Genomic DNA, 26117 nt, shown 5'->3' with positions numbered 1-26117 from the left:
CTGGGAATTATAACATTTTCGCTACGTTTTCTGTACTGTTTCAGATATACGATACAATCTAAAGTAAAAGCTTCATAATTAGGGAAGATGGGCAGACGCCAAAAAATAAAATGAATCTCTTACATTCCTTAGAGTCTTTCCAAGAATTTTACACGTTGACTTGAAAAGCAAACTTTGTCTGGAACTAGGCGGGAAAAAAATCCACAAGAAGAGAGAACCTCAAACGCGACCTAAACACAATGTTTCTTTTAACGTGGAGCGTCCTCTTTCCCTTTTAAGATCCCCTTTTAGCGATTCAAGAAAGCATACATATGTTGACTGAAGGGGACAAAGTTTTACCTGGAACCAATCGATAGTACAGCAGTTGATTAGTGAAGGAAACATTCTCATTCGGCTTCTGAAGGCATCACCGATGGGACTCATAGCCAACACCACGTGAAGATTGGCTCGAACGCGCTCAATGAAGAAGTTGTACATCGCCAGAGGGGTAGCGTCAATTTTCCGGCCCTAAGAGACAGAGAGAGAGAGAAAAGTGAAAGCGTTACAGACGTTTGTGAACATGACGTTACCTTCCCGGAATGATGTCTTGCTGTACGGAAAAAAAAATGATTAAATACGAAAGGAAATGACAAATGTTATCTTAGAAAATAGTGACGTTGTTTCATTGAGAGAAGTGGCCTTTTTACTGCCGTGCTTTTTTTCGTTAAAACTGCTTTTGAAGGACATAGGTTTGGAGCGGTTACCGCCTTCAATACATGGGACCTTTTCGTTACAAAAGTCACAAGAACGTTTTGCTGTCGTCACAAATAAAAAACACAACTGAACGTGCGCGCACGTCAGTGCTTGGCAGCGCGCGCGCTCGCGCAGTTAGTAGGCTGACTGATAAAGGCTGCTGTATTTACAACCTATAGAATTACACAAAACGTATCATTATACGTACCGGGGTTTTACTCACCTCTACTCTAGCTACTGTCTGCATCTTTTCAATAACATCAGCCTTCTCGTCAGCGGGGAAGATGTTAGGTACATCACCAGTATTCAAAATCATGTTAATGTCTTCCACAAATGACTCTTCCTTAATCTGATTATCACTGAACAGAAACACTGTCTGTTTACCGTCCACACCTGCCTTGATCAACATCTAAAGAAACAATGACAAAGGGAGTATAGAGTGAGTTCAAACATAAGGAAGGACTTAGAGAAAGCGTTTATAAAGAAACTACGTCTCAGGTTTTGCGTATCTTGAAAAGGTACGGCTAATTTTTTCCAGTTCGTCGTTTGTAATCCGTGTTATTATATGGCTAGTTCTGTGAGCGGGCAAGATGAATCAAATCCTGCGCTGTGATTGGTTACCCGAGCGGGCAAGGTCGTTGATTAAGGTCACCATCCTCAAAAAATCAATTAAATCTGTGAAATGGAAACCTTTTTGTACTTACTACGTTTAGGACTTTCTTTTAGGTGGAAACGGCTAACAGTACACCACAAAAATGAGATTCACGCCGTTCGTAGATAAAATGAAAACGTGGTGCTAAATTGCTTGAATGTGACAATTTGACGAATGCAAAGGCAAACTAGCCTTGACAAGCCATTACTGATACCTTTTTGACGTCTTCTCTCCATTCGCTCTTGGTGTAGTTTCGCGTGATTTCAATCTGGAACAGATCATAGTCCGCCATGAAGGTGGCTAAACGTGTGGCACTCTGACGACCGCTTCCACCGATACCTGGACACAATGCAAATAAAGCGGTCATAAATAAAATCAGAAGTTTACAAGCATTATAAACTTCTGCTAAAACTTTGAAGTATATTCAACAAGAACTACAAAAGTGATAAGTCGTAATTTTTTTAATGATTACATCAATAATCCTTCATCAAATTTCTGCGTTAAGGTCAGGTGTCAAAGAAATCTTCCGTTGAAGTCTTGACTTTTACATTAAGCGACCAGACATGTCAAGGCATGTCGAATATTTTATATTTTTGACTGAAAAACTGCCTCTAAATTAAGGAAAAACTCAGAATAAAGGTTAACTAAGACTCAACTAAGGCAAGAAACGCTAACGAGGTAATAAAACATAAAAGAACAAGAATTGTTTGGATTAGAGCAGGTTACAAATGACAAACTTGAAAAATGTAGGCGTACTTTTTCAAAATATACCACGCATAACTACATGTAGGCTCCTTTAATTTGCCCGCAATATTGGGATAGGATAAGTACAATACAGTCGAACCCCTACTAGGCGGCCAGGAATCAAAGTCCCGATGAGGACTTTTCAATTGTTTTTACTTCTATTAAACGGCTAGCCTCTTTTAAGGGGCAACTATCCATTTCCCCGAGGGTGGCCGTTTAATAGGGGTAGTACTGTAGTGTGTAATCTGCCTCCGTTTAGGTTCTTTTCACGAGACTACGGAGAGTAATTAATGTCGTGCTTACCAACAAGTAAGGCGTGTCCATTGTCCTGCTTCAACACTCGAGCCACACGTGAGATGTGTTCAATGGCAAACTTGAACATGACAAGAGACATAGGTGTCTTGCTCATCTGATTAAATTCATCAAGATACCTACAAACATACAATCAGAGCATGTCATATATGGACAAGGAATTTTGGGAGTGAAGATCGAGAAAACGAAAAGCCCCCTACTGCAGACTACATTTAAACCATTTAACTTGCACACGGCACGTAAATTAAAGTCGATGAAGGAAAACAGCCATTCTTCGTGACAAAATTAGCTTGCCGTGCTCGAAATCCCGGGCTAAAATTCCATTCTGTCCGATCTCCAAGAGTTCATTACAAGTTCAGTGAGTGTACACAATCATCCACTCGTATACTTCCGCATTCTATGATGTCCAAGTTATTTTATTCATTACCAAGACTCAAACTAAGGCTCTCCAATGTGATTTCATATTATCCATCTCACACTGTAGATTATGCTTAAAAGGTGTGGTATGAAACGAGCTAAGTTGGAATCCTTTGTTCTCTTCTTCAATGTGATAAGTTTTCATTGTCTCAGCGACTCTGAGTAGTCCTCCTACTAGACATAACGACTGCAACGAAAAAACCAAACATCTTCAGTGTTCCTGTGCATTGATCAGCTCAGCAGCTATTTCTCTATCTACTCACCCTTCCATCTGTTGTGTCAGGTGCGCTAAATCCGTGACTTCGTCGTAGATTCTCTCAGCACTATCAGGGACCATGTAGTCACCGAAAAATAAACTCCTGAAACAAGAAATACCATAAAATGATCAACACTACACTAACCACATCAGCAGAAGAAGAAAAGTTTCAAAAATGTAAATCAAATTGTCCAGACAAAAAGAAATGTATTTACGGTCGTCTTCAATGATGTATTGTATGCTTAAATATTAACAGATGTTGATACAGGGTACGGCGTTACAACTTAAAACATACAAATGTAATCCTCGACGCATTTCGTGAAGGCATAAGAAAACGAAAACAATTGTTTCATATTCAAATACGAAATAGTGTTGTTGCTTTTTTCAAGATCAAGACATGGAAAAACTAACAATTTCGTTGGGAAATACATGCAGAAGACAACTCTGGATTAAAAGAAGCAATTTCCTGATTCCTGTGATGTAAGCTATCTAGAGTACTTTCTACAATAACAGTACAAATGAGTCAGGAAAATTGAGGGCTCAACAATTTTTTCGACTATTGTCAGCAAAATATTACCTGATATGATCGTCCTTGAGTTTTTGCCCTGTGGGTACAATGTGCTCCAGCAGACTGTCCATGTCTTTCTTGAATTGCTGTTTTGTCGTTTCTTTCATCATGTCAAAGAACATCACTCGATCATTGCTGTCAATCAACCTGTCATAAAACACGCGGTACACCTCGTGGATCCATAGACGGATCAACTTGTCTCCCTCCTGAAGGTGCGTGGAGGGAACGAGTAGCACGCCAAACACGACACGCGCGAAGTCACGCAAGTTAAACACGTAGTGTGACTTGCTGGGAGTGGGGAGGAATTTCTCCACAACGGACTTGTACACGTGCATCGTCGCCTGAACAAGAATCTGTACAAGAAAACAAAGGGAGAAAAGTTGCAGCAAGTAAGTAAGTAAGCAGCCGATGGCGTCCGCAAATGCGGAGAATGAACAGTTTCTATATTCGTATTTCTATTTGGAACTGAACGTATTCACAGCATATTCAGCAGGGACGAAGTTTTTTTTTAAAATAAACAGTCACACTGAAAAGATCTTGATAACTGAGAAAGTCTGCAGTAAAATGTAAATACATTTTATAACAGGAGTCGTCCTCACCGTCGCCATCGTATTTGCGTACAGTCCCTAGTACTACCAAACAGTGATCAAACTCAGCCGAGGTTTTTTTCTTGTTTTTCCGTTACGGCAACTCATTACGGTTCTCAGTTAACACTGGCAGCGAACTGTCAAGTTGCTATTTGTTTAACCAACCAAACAACCACAACAACTTGCCAAACGTTTAATTCTGTAGGTATTTGACTTTTCCGCCCCTCCTAGACTAACTTGATTTTAGTTGGCTAAGAAACGGAAATATCAAAACAAAGAAAAACTCTATTTCTTTGTTTGGGTATTCTTCTTTGATTCAGAAAAAAAGAACTCTTCCTGGTGAATGAACTTCAATAACACAGGAACTGCGATGATTCGGAGCTACCGTCGAAGGAGAGTCAGGCAGGGGAAGGAAAACGCTGCTTTAGATCATGTGATCATGATCACATAAGTCAGCTGCAACGACATTGTAGCATAACTGCTCAGTGAAAGACAGACACATTATATCATGATAAAATACCACAGTGCCACCGATAATGACGAATCTTACCTTTCCCAGCCTTCCAAAGGACGCGTCAAATCCTTTAGCAAAATGCCAGTCAACAATGGAGGTGAAGATCTTAGTCATGGTGTTGTCATCAAACGAGTCAATGGATATGATATTCGTGTGTCGGGTGAATCGATCTGAGATGTCATTACGGCCTCCACCGGGGGGACCCATGGCAGAAACGAAGAGCTGAACGAAACAAGGAAACAAGAAATTAGAATAACTCACAACAGCTAGTTTATCTTGCCTGGTACAAAGTTTAAAGAGAACAACGCCTTGCGATATCCAAATGGTGCAGCTGAACTTTGCAGCAGAACAAGAAGAACAGTGAGTGGTCTGAACTACATGTAGATCAAAACATCCATTCCCCTTGCAACTGAAACTTCCCACACAGGCAAAGTGGATTTCACTAACAAAGTAGCTCTACACAGTGTGTAGACCACCAGCTTTCAAGCAATTTAGAGAAAGCTAGCAAACGTCTTGCGCTATCGGCTATCATTTTAGGCAAGAGGAAGCTGAAAGGCTGTGCTCTAAATATATCAATGTTAAATTAGTTGGGGTAAGAATATGACACTGTCATATTAACACAAAGATTCACAACCTAGAACGAACGAACGAACAAACAAAACCATGCATGCTTACCATGTCCATCAGTTCCAGTTTAGAAGTGTCCTTACGGTCATACCAGTGAGAATGATCCAGCCACTGACGAGAAAATTTAGAAAAAAAACCCAGTTATTTATCAAGCAAAATACGCACAACAGTCTGACAAAAGAAGTTATTACAGAACAGCACGCCATGTAACAATTAACTTGTCCTAAAAAGGGTGGTTCTCGAGACCTGCGGTATTTCTGAACATGGGGCGCTTTCCATTCAACCAAAAAATCGGGAGTTACATTTCCGGAAGTTTTTAGTGGTGAATGGAACAGCATTTTCCACAATTTCCGGACAGGTGGACAACTTCGGAAGCTAAACCCAAATGTACGAACATTTCATACCGGGAAGTTTGTTCCATTTGATGTTCAACCGGAATTTCGGGAATTTTCGGTTGAATGGTTCGCATTTCGGAACTTTAAGTAAGTTTCGGGATTTTTGGTTGAATGGAAAGCGCCCATAGAGTAAATTTCTACACATAACGTGTTTCACATGAATAATGTATGACTGACCAGGGCTGGTTGAACGTGAGCATGGCAGATAGTAACAGAACAAAGAAATTGTTGAGTCAAAGGAGAAATCCATTCCTTGCCACTCGTAATTCTTCATCTGGGGGTCAGTTGGGATCCCCTTTTGAAGAATGTTTTGAGCCAGCAGTTTGGGTCGAGGTGGCCAAGAAACATGACTAATCAGTAAGTACCCTACAGACCTCAAGGTGGAGAGCAACCTACAAAGTAATCGTGCTACTTCTGATTGGATAGTACGAGTCGGGCTGAAGACTTGACGAAGACCTAATGAACTTAAAATCTCACCTGTCTCAACAACTCGATGGGAGGCTGGGCACCATACTTCTCCTTGGACGGCATGTTGAGATCATCGACAAACACAACACATTTCTTACCGGGAGGGGGACCGTACACTCCTTTGCGACGCCTGTTGAAAAACAACATTATTAGCTTTTGCCACAGTAAATCGTAAAATGCCGATAATACCTTCTGGGTTTATTTCATTCAAAATGCTCTTTCGGTTGGCTCATTTATTTTGTGTTGCAAAAATGGCTGTTGATACTTAAAGTGACACGAATCAAGCTCCACGCATAACTTAGCGTTGGACATTGACGTTCTGTGTGAAGCAAGTTCTCTGTAACAAGCTCTGCAGAGGGGACGTAAAATCAAACGACATGGTACTGGAAGCTCAGTAAATCTCATTTGGCCCAAACAGTAGGGATCTTAAGATCCAAGCTACCTTTTAAACCTGGTGTTTACGCCTTTTTCGGGGTCAAAGCCTGGTAATAGGTCCCGGTGAGAGCTACTGTTGCCACTAGGTACCTCTCGTAAGTGCCGAGAAATGCCTACCGTCTCAAAAAGGCTCTGCCAGCAAGCCATATGTCACACCTCCACGTTTGGTGACCCTGATAATACGATGTAGCTGAGTGACAATGGCGAAAGGCGAGCTCCCAGCGCCTTTAAATATCTGGTACCGGTGGCTAGGGGAAGGCCACCCCGACAGAAAATCCCTGGTCCTCCAGGTTGGGGGTTGGGCATGGGGCCAATCACCCCATCCCGTAAAAGCAAGGTGATTACGGAAACCGGAAATTGATGTCAAGGCCACTCTTTTGAGTGTACCGATAACTACCGAGGAGCGAGATCAGCGGCCTGCTGTCTTACGGGAGACGACTCCATCATCCTGATGGACAGCAGTATGAGGAATGCAGGTGAAAGTCGAAAGGAAACTTGCATGCGGATAAGGGCGTTGACTCACCCCAAGAAGACAATGAGAGTGGGATGCTGGAACCTGCGTACCATGTACAGCACCGGAAAGACTGCTCAGGTTTGTAGAGAGATGGCAAAGTACAAGGTGGAGATCCTAGGGATCCGTGAGTGTCGATGGACAGGGTCTGGGCAGGTTAGGACACAAACAGGAGTGAATATAATACTCGCTGGCAGAAACGATAACCAACACCAAAGCGGTTTGGCCATTATGATGAGCAAGGAGGAATCTAGGGCCCTGGAGAGCTGGAACCCTGTGAGCGACAGAATAATGACAGCCAGATTCAAATCCAAGCACATAAAAACAACTATTATTCACGTCTATGCACCGACCAATGACGTTGACACCACTGAAAAAGACGGGTTCTATGAACTACTGCAACAGGTGTATGACAGGACACCTCGACATGACATCATAATAACTATGGGGGACTGGAATGCAAAGTTAGGGCACCAAATGGAGGGCGAAAACGGAGTGGTTGGTAAGCATGGTTTAGGAAACGACAGATCTGATAATGGTGAAAGGTTCATAGAGTTCTGTGCGGCCAACAACATGGCCATCATAACGACCATGTTCCCCCACAAAGACATCCATAAGTACACCTGGACCTCTCCAGATGGAAGAACAAGGAATCAAATCGACCACATAGCTGTTAATGGAATATTTAAGAGATCGGTACAGGACGCCAGGGCTTTCAGGGGAGCCGACGTAGGAAGTGATCACAACCTGGTTGTTGGAAATATTCGATTAAAGCTAAGTGGGGTGGTTAGAGAGCATGGCGAAACGACTGCACGGAACTATGAGCTGAGCAAGCTAAAGGTGCCTGAGATTAAACAAAGGTTTGTCTTAGAGCTTGAGAACAGATTTAGCTGCTTGACAGAAACTGAGTCAGATGAAACAGGAAACGATGACACCCAGAATGCCGAAAGCGTCGAGGAGAAATGGTCGAACATCAAGAAGGCCTACTGCGAAACGGCAAAGTCAGTTCTTGGTCATAGACAAAGGAAGAGCAAGACTTGGATAAGTGCAACAAGTTGGAGAAAAATTGACGAAAGAAGGAAATTGAAGAAGAAGATGGAAGAGACAAGATCAGAAAGGATAAGAGAAAGGAGAATAGAATATAATGAGAAAAACAAGGAAGTAAAGAGAAGCTTGAGAGCAGACAAGAGGGAATGGACAAATGCGCTTGCAAGGGAAGCCGAGGAGGCTGCAAGGAATGGCAACCTAAAAGAGGTGTATGAGGTAACGAAGACGTTATGCAACGACCGGCCACGAAGAATGAACATGGTGAAAGACCAGGATGGAAAGCTATTAACAACAGAAGAAGAGATCAGACATAGATGGCAAGAACATTTCGACAATGTCCTGAACCGGCCTGATCCAGTAGCCCCCGCAGTTGTCGACGATAGGCAGCCAAACGAAATAGATGTCAGCGACGAATGTATCACCCGACAGGAAATAAAGCAGGCTCTGAAGAACATGAAGAATGGCAAAGCAGCTGGAATGGATTCAATCACAACAGAGCTACTGAAGGCTGACATAGAGACAACTGCGTGCCTGCTAGGACACCTATTTCGCAGAGGACTGGAATTGTGGTCTGATCGTTAAGCTTCCCAAAAAGGGGAACCTTACTGACTGTGGTAACTGGCGTGGAATAACGTTGTTATCTGTACCAGCGAAAGTTACGGGAAGAGTAATTATTACTAGACTGCATGATGCAGTGGATGGGATGCTAAGGAAAGAACAGGCAGGTTTCAGAACTGGGCGAAGCATGATTGAACACATCTTCGTGCTGCGATATGTCATCGAACAATCGCTGGAATGGAATGCAAGTCTGTATACCTGTTTTGTAGATTACGAGAAAGCATTTGATAGTGTCCACCGTGAAACACTGTGGAGGATAATGCAGTCTTATGGAATACCATCAAAATTCAAAAGAATGGTCAAATTGTTTTACAGTAAAACCAAGTGTGCAGTGATCGATGGAGCAGGCAAATCGGATTGGTTTACTGTGAAAGCAGGAATGAAACAAGGTTGTGTAATGTCAGGGTTTCTCTTCCTGCTGGTAACAGATTGGATTATGTGTAGGACTACAGAGCAAGGTAATACAGGGATTCGATGGAAGATGATGAGACAGCTTGAAGACCTAGACTATGCCGATGACATTGCGCTCATTTCCAGCACATGGACGCAAGCACAAACGAAGTTAGAAAGACTGGGGAGCAACAGTGAAGGTACGGGTTTGAAGATAAACGTCAACAAAACGAAGGTGTTCAGACTCAATGCTAGGAGACAAGATCCTATAAAGATAAACGGTACTGATGTAGAGGATACAGACAGCTTTGTCTATCTAGGGGCCACTGTTAACAACTTGGGTGATGCCGAACAGGACGTTCGGAGTAGGTTAGGTAAAGCTAGAAGTGTTTTTCATCGACTTTCAAAGGTGTGGAGAACAGGTGAATTCCACCGAGAAACTAAGATGAGGATCTTCAAGTCAAACATCATTGCTGTCCTGTTGTATGGATGCGAGACTTGGAGAATGACAAAAGCGGATGAAAAAAGGCTCGACACCTTTCTTCACGAAAGCCTAAGGAGAATCTTGAAAGTCCATTGGCCCATGCGTGTGCCCAATGATGAAACTCGGAGAAGAGCGGGAATCGAAAAGATCAGTACACAAGTGCGACGCAGGCGATGGAAGTGGATAGGTCATGTCCTGCGTATGGCACCAAACCGAAACCTACACGTGACATTATCCTGGGCACCAAGTGGAAAAAGAAGTAGAGGACGGCCAAGGGAAACATGGCGGAGAACTGTGGAGAAGGAACGCGCTGAGCTGGGACTTACATCGTGGGCCGCAGCAGCAGCTGGGGCCAAGAATAGGAACAGATGGCGAGCATTGATCTCCGGCCCTATCCCCCACTCGGGGGCAAGGAACTAAGCTAAGGTTACGCTTTTTTGACCATCAGATTTTACACCAATCAAGCAAAGATAGCCTCTTAATGAACAAGTTGGCATCATTTGTCCTAAAAATCTCAATGCGAAATCAGGTACTGTAGCCGAGATAATATCGTGACGGATCACCAAGGGCAAAAACATTTTCCCACGTCATAGTACGGGGACCAAAAAGGAGAGATCGTGTTTTGAGGTTACCTGTCCAACTTGGCCATGATGATGTCCTGGGTTTGCCCAGCGCTGGTTCGAGCTGAAAAGTTGATGTTGATTGGAAGAAACCTGAAAGGAAGGAGAAAGAGAGACGATTTCAGCTTTAATACAAACCAATGATCAATTCGTAACTTCACTTTACTGTTTGAAAGCAGATTTAAATAGCAATGAACATCCTGATTACCTCAGAAAAGAAAAGAGAAATAGAGCTTCTTTTTCCTATTACTTCCAACAACATGCCAGTCCACTTAAAATATCTCGCTCAGTTTTAAATTCATGGTTTGAATTGCCAAGTTTAAATAGTTCTTTACTGTGTGTACGCAGACTGGTTAATACGACTCAAAAAATATGAAGATAATTTATGTTAGTAGGCCTCACCTGCTGCTACGTTTATCAGTCCAAAATGTCAACAAATTCATTCTATATCCCAAGCACATTTCACATTTAGTAAATATTTCTCTGCTTCCTCTTTTACAACAAGTGATTTTAAGTGCCTAAGCTGCCATGCGACCCTTTCGGATCACGTGACAAAACAACACTGGCGACACTTGCTGGTCGTTATTTTTTTTTTAAATTTTACATTCAAAGTTGTATGTTTGATCTGGCTAGCAAAAAAGGGCGAATTTGCTAAATTCTTCCGCATTCTTCTATAAAGTGATGTTAATATTGAAGTTATGTCTACCAAGGAACAGTTGCTGTAAGTCAATCAATCATACTTCTCTCTCGGCATCCCGAGAATGTAGTTGTTGGTGATGGCGGACTTTCCTGTCCCAGTCGGACCAATGAGCAGCAACGGCTTCTGGTGAGTGAGGAAGGCTTCCAAGAAAAACATTTGCCGAGCAGTCTCATCTGTTGGAATCATCAGCTCGCTGGCCTGCAAACCCACAATAACAAAGTAAATCTCGTTAGTCACGTCTTAAAACTTTGAACAACAGTAGTAGTAGTGGAAATAACTATGGGTAATCAAATGGTGACGAGTGAAATTAGGAAATAATTTCACGCGCGTTTAGTCAAATTTCTAATAATTATTAGTTGAATTTTGACAAAACGCAAGAGAAATTATTTCGTAATTTCACTAGCTTACAACCGTGGCTTTTGACTTGTTTATTGTATCGAAAAATTTCCCGCCTTGTAATTTCACATGTGAAACTACATTTAATCTATATGTATAGGTAATCGCAGGAACGCGAGCGCAATGAAGCATTTAATTCTTAATTGCTCGAGCTTTCATAACATTACTCATTTACTATAGGACCGAGAAAGGTACGAAAACACGCGCGTTAATTTCCACAGCAGTGCAAATTAAAAATTAACGATAAATTGGCCTGCTCTCAGCCAATCACAACGAAGTGATTTTCTCAGTCATCTAATCAATAATGGTAATAGGACTGAGTGGAATCCAATTCGGTCTGTAGTCATAGCAGTGATTAACCAAATCGGACGACCGCGAGGCGGGAGTCCGATTTGTTAATCACGAGTATGATTACAGCCTGAATTGGACGACACGATGTCCTGTTACCAATTAATCATAACCATTACAATTTCCCACATTTGAAAAATAGCTTTTAATAGTCATTTTTGAATATCATAATTAAGAATATGGGAATAGCTTGCAAAATGGCTGTTAAGCTTTTTTTCAAAACAGTCATCGGAAACTAAACCTCACAATTTTACAATGTCAGTCTCTTGAATTGGTTACTATAGTGACTGTAATCAATGTAGTGATTGGTCTTAAAATTGGTCTTAAAATGATTGGCTCATGTAACTGTCCAATTACAGGTGTCCGATTACTGTCAATGGTCCGATTACACTGTCCGATTACAGCTTTGCAGATAAATTAGAGCAAAATACACCAGTTTATGCACCAATCACATTTGAGGAAATTGTAATTGTTACGATTCAGGGTTTAATAAATACTTTTGTGCATATGTCGCTAACCACTGCTAAAATATGCCGCTGCTGCACTGGCAGCCTGCTAGGTCAGACCGATTAATTGATTTCCGTAATTGCGATAATACAGTAAAGACCAGCATATAAGAACAAATGGATTAAGAACCTCAGGCTGAAAGTTGGCCAATAAAGCACCGTATATATAAGAACCAGTTCAGCCTGATAAACAAAACATGTTCTTATATAAGAAGGGAGAGGGCGTCGGAATATGGAAAAATGTTGAAACTAATGTTACATCTCTACTCGTTAATGTTAACTAGTTTACTACCTGACAGATTTTTATTTTATTTATTGCCAGATTTACTGATTTGTTTACTTATTTATTTATAATAAAATATGCTAACTAAACCTCTAATAACATGTTACGTGTAGTATTTCTGAAACAAAGTTTAAGAACATACTGAGAACATGTTCAGGCTGATTTGTCACTAGGCACCCGATAAATAAGAACTAGATCAACCTGAACCCCGAACTCATGTGTTCTTATATGCGGTGTTTGCTGCAGCTGAAGGCAACTGGCTCCAGATGCGAGAGATAGTGTAAGAAAAAGAGTTGCGTAGATAGCGGCTATGACCGTTAGAAATGTTTGTTATACATTCAAAGTTGTATGTTTGATCGAGTAGGCAAAAAGGGCGAATTATTCTGATCGCCCATGTTTACCTTGGCATCCTTGGGAATCACATTTTTAGATTTGTCCACTCTTTCAATCCAGTTGTTCCATGAGCCACTGGCTTGCTTGACGAAATAGAAGTCGTACACAGTACCGCGATCAGGAAAGACGTTTTGCTGTAAGAGATAAGCAAACAGCATTTAATTCCTCGTGAAAAAAAGTTAAGAAAAATAAATTTGGCGGATTGCTGACACGAAATATTATACGTGTAAACGCACTAGCTTTTTCGACATTTTTCCGATGTATCATGAGTTTTTAACGTATGACCTCAGATCATTTCTTGGACTAAAACTTGCGCTCCAGGAATTTGAGAAAATACACCAAATATAAGTGTGCTTTTGACATAACGTAACAAGAAACGTTTGTAACACTGAATTTTTATGCATTTTGTTATTTAATATAACATCAAAATTAGTGATTTTCCACAGCTGTTATGATCTCAATTTTCTATTTTCTTCTAGACTCAACCGAAAATCAAGTAGTTATTTCACCTTAGTCATCTTGATGTTGTTTGGTTTAGGGTGGTCCTTATCCGTACCGCTAATCAGCAGTCTGAAAAAAGCGTCAAACTTCTTCCGACTGTCACCATTGATTGTTCCACCAATGGACCACACCATGGCAAAGATAAACAGGCACTGAAGCCAGCTGGTTATCTGTGCAAAACAAGAAAGCATTGAATTGTCCAGTAACATTTGCCAATTGCACAGGATACCGGACAACAAGCACCGCAAACAACAGGCAACCAAATCTCCAAATATTCACTCATAATTACTATGGGCAAAACAGTGAACTGTCAAAGATCAGTTGCAAAAGAATGAGGGTCTACTCCACACGCAAATGCTAAACAACGTTGGCTTGAAGTGATAGTGTGATCAAAGTTTTACCCTTTGAAATTTTAGGTTACTCACATAGAAGTCCACGAAAGACTAAAAACGCCATTATCCGTTTGCAAATATCTACATTGGGTCCGGAGATATTTAAGTTTGAAAAATGTGTAAAATATGCAAATGCGACGACTGATGGATGTCATACACTCAACCAAATATTACATCACGTGTATAAATAGAGCTATCGCGGTCAATTTGCAGCAGAAACCATTGAAAATTAGCAGGTTAATAGTTCTACATGCAACACCTACGGCTATAAACATTTCAGTTCCCATGGCAACCCACTCTTTTCCAGTCCCCTCCAACCTGATTTCAATATTTTAGTGATTTTCAGCTTGAAAAACATTAAACAAGGCCACGAACTCGACTTAACATATTTATATGCTTGCTGGATCATACAGATCAGGTACCATTGGCAAACATCAACATAAAACGCTACAGGTGGTCATAAAAGCCTTTAATATCGGGGAGGTTTGGAACCCAGTATGTTGTCATGGTAACAAAAATGATGGGTTCGTATTGTGGAGCACCTAGTAAGTACCTCTGGTAGAATCATACTGCTAAGAATCAAACATTTCTGATTCAAATTGGCTGAGATATCTTTGTTCATCGTATTTGATCAAAATCCAGTTGAGTTAATGACGTCATCACTTAGCTAAGTCGCATATTTTAAAAACTTGAATATCTCTGGAACGACAAGAGGTATTTGAAAATAGTAAACAGCGTTTTTCTCCTCGTACAGACTACTTGCCTATGTTTTAAAATGGCTTAAATAGGAAAGATGCGATTTTCGTCATAGTACCACTTTAATGAAAACAACTACAGTTATTTGATTAGGCAGTTGTAATGCGTGAAAGAAAACCTCTCTGGTTAGTGGCATGTTTAGACAGTGGCTGGTCTGTTGAAAAGGCAGTATTCATACAAAGTTGCCAGATTAATCAAGCTTGGGCGTAAATTAAATTTACGTCCAAGATGAATTAATTCAACAACTCTGTTACTTCAACTTAACTCCATCCTTTAATTCAAATATCCTGTTTTTTTTTTTCTCATAACTGAACTATCTATACATTTCCAAGAAAGTATGTCATGGTACAAAAGAAAAATATTAATATAATCAGGGAATGTTCTTTGACTAAAAGCTAAATAATTATTTCTCAAAACTTACAATAAATGAGTGGCAATCGGTAAAGAAAATGTCAACAATTTCAAATTTCACGCTATGGCATGTCACGTCACGTCACGTCATGCCACATGATTAGGACATACACACCTGTGAGCTTGACATTCTGTCAGCGCCTTCCGCGTGTTCCTGCGCGACGATCTCATCCAGCAAACACGTGTAGAGATTCATGAAGGAATTCACAAGATGCATGTTGGAGGTATTGATAAAGAACTTGCACTCATGACGGAGAAAAGCTGAAAAGTAAGAGGTTGATCTTGTTGATTTAAAGAGAAACTATTTACCCAGTCAATCAAGGTAATACTAACCAGGGGTATCTAATCGATGGCATCAATGACATCAACGAGTACTCGATAGGTAATCGATGGATAATCAGTTGATTAGTCATTGATTATTACCGATGATCAATGAGTAATCACCGAGAGTATTCGATAGGCCACAAAATTTTCAGTCATCGATTAGTCATTGATTACATCGATAAGTGTCATTTTTAGACTGGTTACTGTTCGGCTATTTTGTTAATAAATAAAGTGAAATGTTGCAAATCTGTATTTGCGGTTACTGATCATCTACATGTCTCGACATCATGCAAAATGCCTATTATCGCAGAATGATAGTCGATGAGTAATCGATGGGTAACTGATGAGCAATAAATAGGTCATCAATGAGTAATTAATGACATCGATGAGTAATTGATAGGCCACAAAATTATTGGGCTTCGATCACTTATCGATTACTCATTGATCATCGCCAATAACCAATGAATAATCAGTTGATTACCTATCGATTACTCACTGATTATTCATTGATGTCATTGATCATCGATTAGATACTCCTGGTAATAAGAGAATTCAAACTGTAATATGTATGTCAAATAATAAGTGGAATTTCCCCAACACACAATCGCCACTTTAGAAACTGGAATAAATCCAGCGCGAGTCTCATTTCGCAGTGGCTTGCGATATCGTTACTGGGGACAATATAGCCCCACAAGCCCAATGTAACCCCACAAGCCACTACGAGTTTACTCATTTCCCAGTTTTCTTCTCGTTTGTAAAGTGGCGAATTCACTCCAGTCGTTTGGAGCATTTTCACCATAGAAGTGAAACTGTTTTGCCCAAGCATTCTTTGGTTAGCATTTAAGTTAAACAGACGAGAAATGGCAAGATAGCCCCAATATCTTCTGATACTGGTTTCATGATTGCACATGGACGTGAAATAATTTAATGCGACACTGGCTCCCCTCTTTTTTTACCCTTTAGTCTTGCAGTGATGAGTATATCAATGTACAGGAAACCCCTTAAGTAGATGTAGATATCCAGATGTGGACAGACAACTGTACACAATGTAATTGGTTCTTTACTCGGAGATGTGCAAACACACACGATGCTTTAATAGGTGTATAAACAACTACAACTTACACAGGCATGGCTGTACAAGCCACATGAACAGAGCTCTGATGGTTTCCACATGCTCAGCATTCAGACTCTTGGGAAGCGTGTTCATGTAGGACTCCATTAAAGGCTCCCAGCCAAGCTGACAAAAAATTATTTTAAAAACATTAAAAACAACCCAACCGATAGCATTTAATATTATTTTGGATAGCCGCTATTATACAATATCAGTTTCGAAGCCTGCTCGTTGCTGGTGTATATGCAAAATGCGTATAAATGATATAGAGTTGTAGTTTAGTGCACAGTAGCGATGTTTCAAGTAATCAAATCACTCTTATAACTAAACAAGTACCACCATCTCCACAAAAATAGACAAAATTACCCTGCAAGATGTATCTGGAATATGAAATACACTCAGCGGTCACTCACTTTGTGTGCCCATGTCAGCAATTTTATTCTTTTATTAAGTTTAAGGTATCTTTAAGATGGTCCTTTACATAAGCCTTATTTCCTTGCCTTATACATTGATATTTTGTAAATATATTAATAAATGGCAAAAAATAAAAAATAAACAAAAAAACAAGACGACTCCGCATACACTTTGTTCATTATGTATACAGTTCATGCTTGTTACTTCTATCCGAGTTTGTCAGATCAGGTTTGCAGTTTTCTGCACTATATAAGATGTTAATTTTTATACAAGCCTTACCTGGTGTGGTTCAAGGTAGATCATACCGCACCGACTGACTGTAGCAGGAGAAGCTTGTTCCAGATCTGCTGGCTCAAATATCAAACTCTGTCTGTTGTTCATTTGGATGATTTCACCACTCATCAAACACAACTAAAACAAAAAGAAAGCATTTAGTTGTGGTTAGAGCAGTTTTCAATCAAGTGTGGAACGTAATCAGGTAATTACTTTGGTTTTGGTTTGGTTTTACTACGGTTTGAGATTGACCGAGTAGTCTAATTGGTACGCAACTGTTTTGGGTTTGGTTTTACGACATATAGTTGAAAACCGCTGTAAAAAAGATCCTCCAGTGATATAATGTAAGCTTGAGAAACCATCTATGCTTGGCGAAATTTAAGTTATAAGTTAGAAACACACTTACAATCCATAACAAGTAGTCATATTAGAGAGTTTAAAATTGTTTTGCATCACTTTGACGTTCTTCAAAGAAGTATATATACGGTAAGATAACATTCCAATAACAAATGCTGCCCTTTTACTGATATCACTTTAAATTGTTAGAGACAACACTGAATTGAATACGCAGCACAAAATAAATGTATTCTTTCATTTTTTTGAACAACAAAAAACACTTTTTATGGTTTTTAATCGCGTTTTGGAAAAAAAATTTCACTTTAATGTGGCTCTGAACCATATGTACAGATTTTTTTAAATTTTGCCAAAAGTTGCTTCTTATCAGGCTTATTCAAATTTGATAATATAAAAAAATTTCACCGTGCCGTTTTTGTAGTATAAGCTTTAACGCTGAAATTAAGGGGGTTTTTAGCAGGTCATACTGTTGCTACGGTAACCTATTGTGTCACGAAAATGGTAACAACGTGTTCACCAATGATTGGGCAGTTTTGTGATACCATGATTGTAGTATCAAGACATGAAGTGCGACCCATCAAACTCTAACTGCTGGAAACTGTTTTGAGCCACCTTAAACTGCAGTGTGACTTACTTTCTTGTTGTCGTCCAACACAGTATTCATGTTCTCAATCCACACAGCATCTACAGGCCCGTCAAAGATCAGCCACTTCCTGTCCTCTGTAGTGGACGACGCATGCTCTCTGAAGGAGTTCGCCAGAACACCGTCTGACCACTCGTGGGAGACTGGGTCAAAGCAGCCATACAGTTCACCCATGCTTATTGACTTGGGGTTGATAATCTTGTAAATCACCTTGAAGTGGAGATACAAATTAGAAAGTTTTCTTGTTTTCTTGATAGCAGGATTAACAGCAAGAAACATGAAAAATTAACTACATGCAGTAGTTAAGTTTAAGTTAAAAAGCAAGCAATAGTAAGTCAGAAGGTTCAAGGGGTCTAGAGCTAATATTGTGCCTCCTGCGAATGTTTTCAACATAAATCAACGTGTTTATCGCCAATATATTCAACCAAAATATACCCGGGATTTTGCTACCAATGTATTCAACAAAAAAAGTTTTGCATTTTCAAAATGTGAGTCTACTGCTAATGCAGTCAACAATAATAGAGTTTCAATCTGAGGCTACTGCTTCATATATCTACTCCTAATGCATTTAATAAAAATATTTGATTAAGTATCATGTATCGTGCGGTGAACATCTTTAGTTACTTACCCTTTGGTAGGGATATCCTGCTTTTTGAAGATCTGACATTGCATCTGCAAGCACCTAAAGAGATCAACTGATCAGCAATGAAGCTATGTTTTGTTACCAGTCATTTCTTTATATTGTACATAAGCTCGTCGTCTGTTCCTTTCTGTATCGTTACGAATAAACGAAACAACAAAAGACAGAGCAAAGATGGCAGTTCACCTTAAAAGCCATGGTCTTTCCTCCCAATGGATCTCCCACTATCATGAAACCATGTCTGACAATCATCATTTCATAGACCTACAAAGGACAAGCAATCATGAAATACAAACAATTCTCTCAAAATAACCCAGGACAGCTCACAACAAAACTGAGACAATTAAGCTTTATTTGCACGGAGGGACAGAGGAGAGAACAATTCTACAACGTGCTGCAAAAGAAAACATGACTTATTCAAGTTGTGAACAAAACTTACAACAAAAATTCGATCATCAAATGCAGGTTTCATGTAGTCATTAGACTATGAGTCGTTATACATACCCAACAAATAAAACTTTTACATGGGAAATATTACTCAAGTCAAGGAGGTTAAGGAACGTCTACAGTAAACATTGTATCTGTCAGTAAGTTACAATGATTCAGGCGAAACGTTGCTCTCAGACAACCTAAAATTCTCTATGATGTCATGCCAAAACATACCAAACTTTTAGAGTTCTGGTGCGTAGAGGCACTATGTTTTATTGAGTTTAGGAAATAATTTCCGAAAGAAAGAAGTTTCATCTTTGTAGCGACCAAGAAAAATTTTATAAGTATCTGTTTTGTTGCTTGTCTTCGCGTTTTACAATTCCCATAAAAACTTGGTTTTGTTTCAGGCATCTTTTGAAAATGACTTCTACTGAGATCTAATCGTTACCATTGGTTGGATAATTAACCCTTACAAAGGAGCAAATAACACAAAAAAGTGTCACTTGTCACAGAACATACCTGTATGATCTTCTTGAGGAACCATTTTGTTGCCTGTAAGTTACGTATCTTGCAGTTTTCTCTGAGAGCGTCCATCAACACTCCATAGTCTGGGTTGGGCCAGCTGGTACCAGGAAACAAGTCCGAGATGATTCCTTCGAATAGAGGCACATCCTGAGGACAAAAGAAGAGATTTGCTCAAATATGCTTGAGCTGAACAGTTTGTTTCGCGTCGGTAAACCTAATGTTAGCCTACAATGCTCGTTTAAAAACAATAATACTTAAAACGCTCCCCACGTGGTCACTCTAGAGAGTTGAAAACTTTTTGTTTTCAACTTGCGACTAGCTAGACTAAGAGGTGGATTTAGAAAACGATTGTTCTTTGTTAGACACCGGCAAGCAACCAAGAAAAGAGCACACGGCATAGAAGTATTTTACACCCATTCTACAAAAGTTGATCATGATAACGTCAATGACAATCTTTTAAGAATGAGTAGCTTAAAGTGGTCAAGTAATTCTTTATTAACAATTCTTTATAAAAGACATTTCTAATGCAGGTGATTTTTCTTCAAATCAAAGGAAACATCAAAATAACATTTGCTTACGCAGAAATAAGAAAAAGCCTCTACAGAGGGACTAATGCTGATGAAGTTTAAAAAATGGTTCGGTTAATGAAGAATTGTGAAAATTGAGAATGATAACACTTGAAATTTTACACCAAATATTCCAAGATTTTACAAACAGATTACAGTCAAACGAAGTGAAGCGTACCCCTCAAGATTACTTCAATGAATTGATTATTTGAAAATTGAACCTGCTAGCCGTTGGATCAAAAAATACGACTAACGGGTTCAATATTCAAATAATCAATTCATTAATGAAATCTTGAGGGGTACGCTACACTTGGTTTGACTGCAATAATTAATCAAACAAAATCAAGCAACAGTAAACTCTACCTGCGCCAAGAACTTAGCGAGGTTGACCTCAAGCACAGCTCTTAACATGAGTTCACCCTCATCATCATCTGGGTAACGCAGCTTCAGATTCCCAGCAGCGGTTAACACAGACTTGACCGCTCTCATGCCATAATCATAATGGGACTGAGACGAGAGCTGCTCTGAACACAACTGGTAGGTGGCTACGATCTTTTGCGCCAGACTGCAAAACACAAAGATGATTAACAGCAACAACAACAGCAGCAGCAGCAGCAATACAAATTAATGGCGATCTGTTATGACAGACTGCCGAATTCAAGAACAATCCACAACAAAAACAACAGCAGCAGCAGTACAAATTAATGGCGCTCTGCTGTGACAGACTGCAAAACACAAGAATGGTCAACAACAACAACAACAACAGCAGTACAGATTAATGGCGCTCTGTTATAACAAACTGCAGAACACAAGAACAATCAACAACAACAACAGCAGTACAAATTAATGGCGCTCTGTTATGACAGAGCGCCATTAATTTGTACCGCTGTTGCAAAACACAAGAATAACCAACAACAACTACAACAACAATAACAGCAGCAGTACAAATTAATGGCGAGCTGTTACGACAGACTGCAAAACACAAGAATAATCAACAACAACAATATCAGCAACAGTACAAATTAATGGCGATCTGCTATGACAGACTGCAAAACACAAGAATAATAATAAACAACAACAACAATAACAGCAGCAGTACACATTAATGGCGATCTGTCATGACAGACCGCTCTTTTTTCAAGGCCTTACATACCCTAACGCTTTTTGATCGATTAACTTTCATGAATTCCACACGTCATAGGACGATTGAAGAAATTAAAGCAGGGGAAATTCTTACGTATAAAGTAACTCAATGTTCCGAAACATATACGGACAAAAACTGTTAAAAATTGTTTTCGTTATAACTTAGTGAACGGTTTTGCCCTTGGAAAACAGTCAATAAAATTACAGCCAACCAACCGCGTCAAAAAAGGCAGAGTATGTTTATTTTTATCATTTATTTTATGTTTGCACCAATCTCCCAGGTATTGCTGAGAAACGACTAGCTCACAAATGAAAAGCTAACACTATTAAGCAATTAAATTATGAGTTCGAGATTTCTATTTCGTGATAGTTGACGAGGGCGCAGCCCTCGTCAACTATCACGCATAGAAATCGAGAGCGAATCTAATTGTTTTAGTATAAATCTACTAGTCGCTCAAAACTTTATCTAAAATACTCTTCACAGACACCTCGAGAACGCAAAGAAGAGGCTGTCATTCTGTTAACAAGCGCACACTGCTACGCTACTCACTATCTATCACTGAAAAGATAGTGAGTAGCGTAGCCAATCAGAGAACGGCATTCGTGATAGAACGCTAATAGATTTATACTAGCAATAGTTACAACAGTGTTTTAGTTTTTCATCTCCCGGGTAAATTCGGCCAATATAAGTATTACATAAGACACGATTCAAAAACTACTAATAGATTAAAAAAAAACATGGACTTGGAGAAACATTCGAGGCAACAGCTAATGACGAATGAGACTGATGCGTTTTACAACATAAGCGATAAATATCACAAGCGTATTTAAAGACGCTTATCACAATTTACCGTCAATGTTATACAATAGGTGCAACAGGGCACTAATTAAACTTCAGAGAGCATTACCTTCTTGCGTCTAAGAATCCCATGGAATAGAGAGAAATTTCACTGATTAACGCGTAATCAGGAACCATCATCGCCACAGTACGGAAAAGAACCTAGTAGTTTGAAAAAAAAAAGGCTTCAGTAACTTCGCAAAGGAGAAAAAGTACTTTCCAATGTTTTGTTACAAATCAAAACTCGTCTTATATCTTCCTTTTTAACAAATGCAACAACAGCTTGGTAACAACTGTACTAATGTTAACCGTTATGTGGAGATGTGTTCTTTATTTTAGTTTGATTTTATTTTTGTTAGTTTTCTTTCCTTCTGTCTATGATTTTACTCTGCAGTCGATCATAAATTTACAATTCTGCCTAATGAACTAATGCAAATATGAAAATACTGCAAGTGCAATAACAAACACGAGAGACAGTGTCTCATCACACTTCCTAACACCGAGATTACGACGCGCAGAGGAGCATTTTTGGACGAAGTCTGTGGTGTCGAAGATGGGATAAAACACTGTCTCGAGAGTTTTATATACTCTTCTCAATCGAAGATGGAACTAAGAGTAAACAGATCCTGGATTTCATAAATATACACGTTTAAATTCTTAAGTCATTTTAACAACTCAGTTATCACGACTTGTCACTCTCGATAAACAAATATCAAAGGTCCAAGATTTATTGTAAGTTACCTTGAGATTGTCAGGCAGTTCCTGTCGTCCTGCGTAACCAGGGTTCATCGTAATAAACATTGTACAAGTTGGATTGAGAACAAGTTCGGTTCCTTCAAAGAGAAACTTCTGCTTCCTGTCTGCAATGGCCTTTTGAATTGTGTGAATCTGTTGTGCTACCACAGACAAAACCTGCCACCAAAAAAATATCGCAATTCAGACCTGTGATACTGTAGATAGCGCCTGGGTAGTACATATTTTGGACCAAAACTTCAATGTGCTTCATGGACTTTAAGGACCTATATCTTAGTTTTAAAGGGCATAAAACTTAAGAAAGCTGGACTATAAGGCACCTTAAAAAATCTGTACATTTTGAGCAATGTTATAAATCATACTAGAACTAGTCATTTCAATAATGGAACTACATACTTCAAGTACCTTTCATATGCACCATTGAAGGCCCTTCAAGACCTTGAAGATGTTAAAATTTAACTACTTTCACGAACTTTCAACGTGGGTGCGAATCCCGCAGCAAACACATTTCAATAAGCTACGGCTAAATTCACAGGTCTAGTTCCAGGACTTTGTTTTAGCCGTGTGAAAAGAAAAGGTTTCCACACGAGGCCTTTTCTCTGTTTGACCTGAATTGGTCATGTGACTTACCTCCAGCTCAATTCTGTTGAACTCGTCAAAGCACGCCCAGCATCCTGCCTGAGCTAATCCCTTAAAGAATTTCCCCATGGCTTTGTAGTCTAGTCCATCAGAGCAGTTGAATACCACGCACTGAAAATGAGAAGCAAAATAACACTGAAGTCCCTGCGTTTCAAAACAGATCTTCTGTTATTTTATTCACAGTTCTCCTAGCCCTTTGAAGTGAGCATCATTAGTGGTATGCTACTATAAGACAGTGTTGGATAAAGCTCACAGTATTTTTCCAGCCAAATGAAATTATCGTGTATGGGGAGGTAAAGTGGTACACAGATTACCTTATTGGTATGGGTTGACGTTGACGTGTTTCACCTAACTACAATAATATTAACCATTCAAAAGAAACTATATAACAAGTTATAACAATATCCTTTTAAGCGCTCCCCCCCCCCCCCTCCCCACTTTAAGCTTTACTGCCAACCAACTTCTTTATACAAATACTATTTGATTTCAGTAAGCTCGATTAACTTTTCACCGATTATTCTGGGTGAATTTACCTAATTTTCTGTTTCAATTATCTTTTTTTCTTTGCAACTAAGATATTTTTTTTCTATTTTGGTAATAAAGTGTGCGTTGCTGTAGTTCAATAAAGGCCACGCTTTACTGAATGTGAACATGTTTATGCGAGTTCGAGAGAGTAACAAACCTGTTTAGCAACAGCCTTGGCCAGATCTTTACAAGTTTCAGTTTTGCCAGTACCAGCAGGTCCCTCAGGAGCACCGCCAAGATTCAGTTTAATGGCGCCCATCAGTGTCCTGAAAACATGAACACAAAAGTTCTTACAAAAATGCTACTTTGCTCCGTTGATGTTATGTAAGTGAATATATGAACGATCATATATTTGAACTGCGGAGAAAGATATGAAGGCATGATCGATTATCGCAGTTATACACACAACTTAAGCAGTTGTGAAATTAAAATATAAGATCTTTCATATATTCACTTGTATCTTCGCTGGGTATATGTTTGAAATTTCCAGGTGGGGAACATTAGGACCTATTTCCGTCAAATACTTAAAGAATGACCTAAACCAACATGGCATATCCTGATATGAGATTTTTTTTTCTCACCGACCACAGTATAAAGCAAGAAACACGAAAAGATGCAAAACAGATTGCTGAGTTTTCTTAGATACATAGACAGGTCTAAACAACCAGACTGGAACCTGTACGAGCCTTAGTACAAAAATGCTTTTTGGAATATACCTGTAACATCTGTCAGTGAGAGGGGTGATGACAAGGCGACCACTGTTGCCGAGATACTCGTAGCCATAGTCGATACTGGTTGTTATCATCCTCACTATTGTCTGCTTCTCTTCAAAGTAATATCTCAGCTGTGACAGCCACTGGAAATCATTTCCACTGTTTACTCCATCCTTGTACATCTTTGCGACTACATCTCGGGCTGACAATAACAAATAATAGAATATTAAAACATAAGAAAGGACTACTTTCTTTACTGTTTATGATGTTTTAGGAGGACTTGTCTTAACTCAAATTCGTTAACTCATTACTAATTCATCACGTTTAAACAAAGGAAATCATGACGTAACGGTGTTTGGATAACTCATCTTAATTAGCATGGATTTTTACGATTTTATTTCTTCGTTTTCTCCTTACTTTTAGTTTCGATTGAGAAGATGTATCAAACACTCAAGACTGTGTTTGACCACACTTCCAAACACTATGAGCTTCGTTAAAAATACTCCGCTGCGCGTCGTATTTTCGACTCTCTTCTCGCTGTTTGGAAATGTGGTCAAACACGGTCTTCCGGGTTTGATATATTACGTAAAGGTAAAGGTTTCCCACTCAAACACTTTTATAAACAAATAATCTAATATCCAATATTAAAGGGACACTGCCCCAATTTTAAGCACGATCTTGGAAATCTCAAAAACAAATATCGATCACTGGAAGCTGAGCAATAATGGTTTTATTATATAGAGCAATACTCGACAAATCATTAAAACCCATTACGAAGTGAGGATGGCTAACGATGGCGAGGATGCAGACGGATTGCGATATGGATTTTTGAAAAAGCATCAGGATGTCAGTGTTTCAAAGGTTCAAGTTTGGCTCGAAAATCGTTGAAATTTTGCAAAAATGTTGCTGGAGTGTGGACTTTCTTCAATAAATTGCTTCTAATCATTTAGTTAGAGCTAATTAAGCTCCTATTACATAAATTTAGGGACCATTTTGTGAATTTAAAACAGTTTTAAGCAGATATATCGTGACGGTGTCCCTTTAAGCTTTGTTGTTATAAGCAGGCACTAGGCATTAACAGTCTATTACCATGAACGTCAATCACAGTGAGTGCACCAAGCGTGATCCTGATACCAGCGTCCAGTTTCCCTCTGACAAGGGCCA

At 39.4% G+C, this 26117-nt stretch overlaps 1 protein-coding gene across 1 annotated transcript in view; it reads right to left on the bottom strand.

Annotated features, from left to right (window-relative positions):
• LOC145489463 (dynein axonemal heavy chain 3-like) overlaps positions 1-26117 on the bottom strand; it is a 105014-nt gene that overhangs the window by 50490 nt on the left and 28407 nt on the right. Inside the window, exons 31-57 of the mRNA XM_081468443.1 lie at positions 26043-26117; positions 24957-25155; positions 24398-24506; positions 23707-23826; positions 23065-23235; positions 22394-22485; positions 20706-20907; positions 19771-19923; positions 19009-19086; positions 18811-18864; positions 18174-18392; positions 17192-17323; positions 16510-16624; positions 15179-15324; positions 13513-13674; positions 13012-13137; positions 11118-11275; positions 10390-10470; positions 6282-6402; positions 5458-5520; positions 4819-5004; positions 3691-4034; positions 3121-3216; positions 2432-2559; positions 1599-1723; positions 956-1141; positions 340-507 (exon numbers count right to left, since the gene is read on the bottom strand). The exon at positions 26043-26117 is cut by the window's right edge and continues 40 nt beyond it. Of these exons, the coding sequence (XP_081324569.1) occupies positions 340-507; positions 956-1141; positions 1599-1723; positions 2432-2559; positions 3121-3216; positions 3691-4034; positions 4819-5004; positions 5458-5520; positions 6282-6402; positions 10390-10470; positions 11118-11275; positions 13012-13137; positions 13513-13674; positions 15179-15324; positions 16510-16624; positions 17192-17323; positions 18174-18392; positions 18811-18864; positions 19009-19086; positions 19771-19923; positions 20706-20907; positions 22394-22485; positions 23065-23235; positions 23707-23826; positions 24398-24506; positions 24957-25155; positions 26043-26117 (3809 nt within the window). The remainder of the gene's footprint in view (positions 1-339; positions 508-955; positions 1142-1598; positions 1724-2431; positions 2560-3120; positions 3217-3690; positions 4035-4818; positions 5005-5457; positions 5521-6281; positions 6403-10389; positions 10471-11117; positions 11276-13011; positions 13138-13512; positions 13675-15178; positions 15325-16509; positions 16625-17191; positions 17324-18173; positions 18393-18810; positions 18865-19008; positions 19087-19770; positions 19924-20705; positions 20908-22393; positions 22486-23064; positions 23236-23706; positions 23827-24397; positions 24507-24956; positions 25156-26042) is intronic.

This window comes from Orbicella franksi, chromosome 6, assembly GCF_964199315.1.
Source record: "Orbicella franksi chromosome 6, jaOrbFran1.1, whole genome shotgun sequence".
NCBI classification, from domain to species: domain Eukaryota; kingdom Metazoa; phylum Cnidaria; class Anthozoa; order Scleractinia; family Merulinidae; genus Orbicella; species Orbicella franksi.
This window is presented reverse-complemented; position numbering and strand designations above follow the sequence as displayed.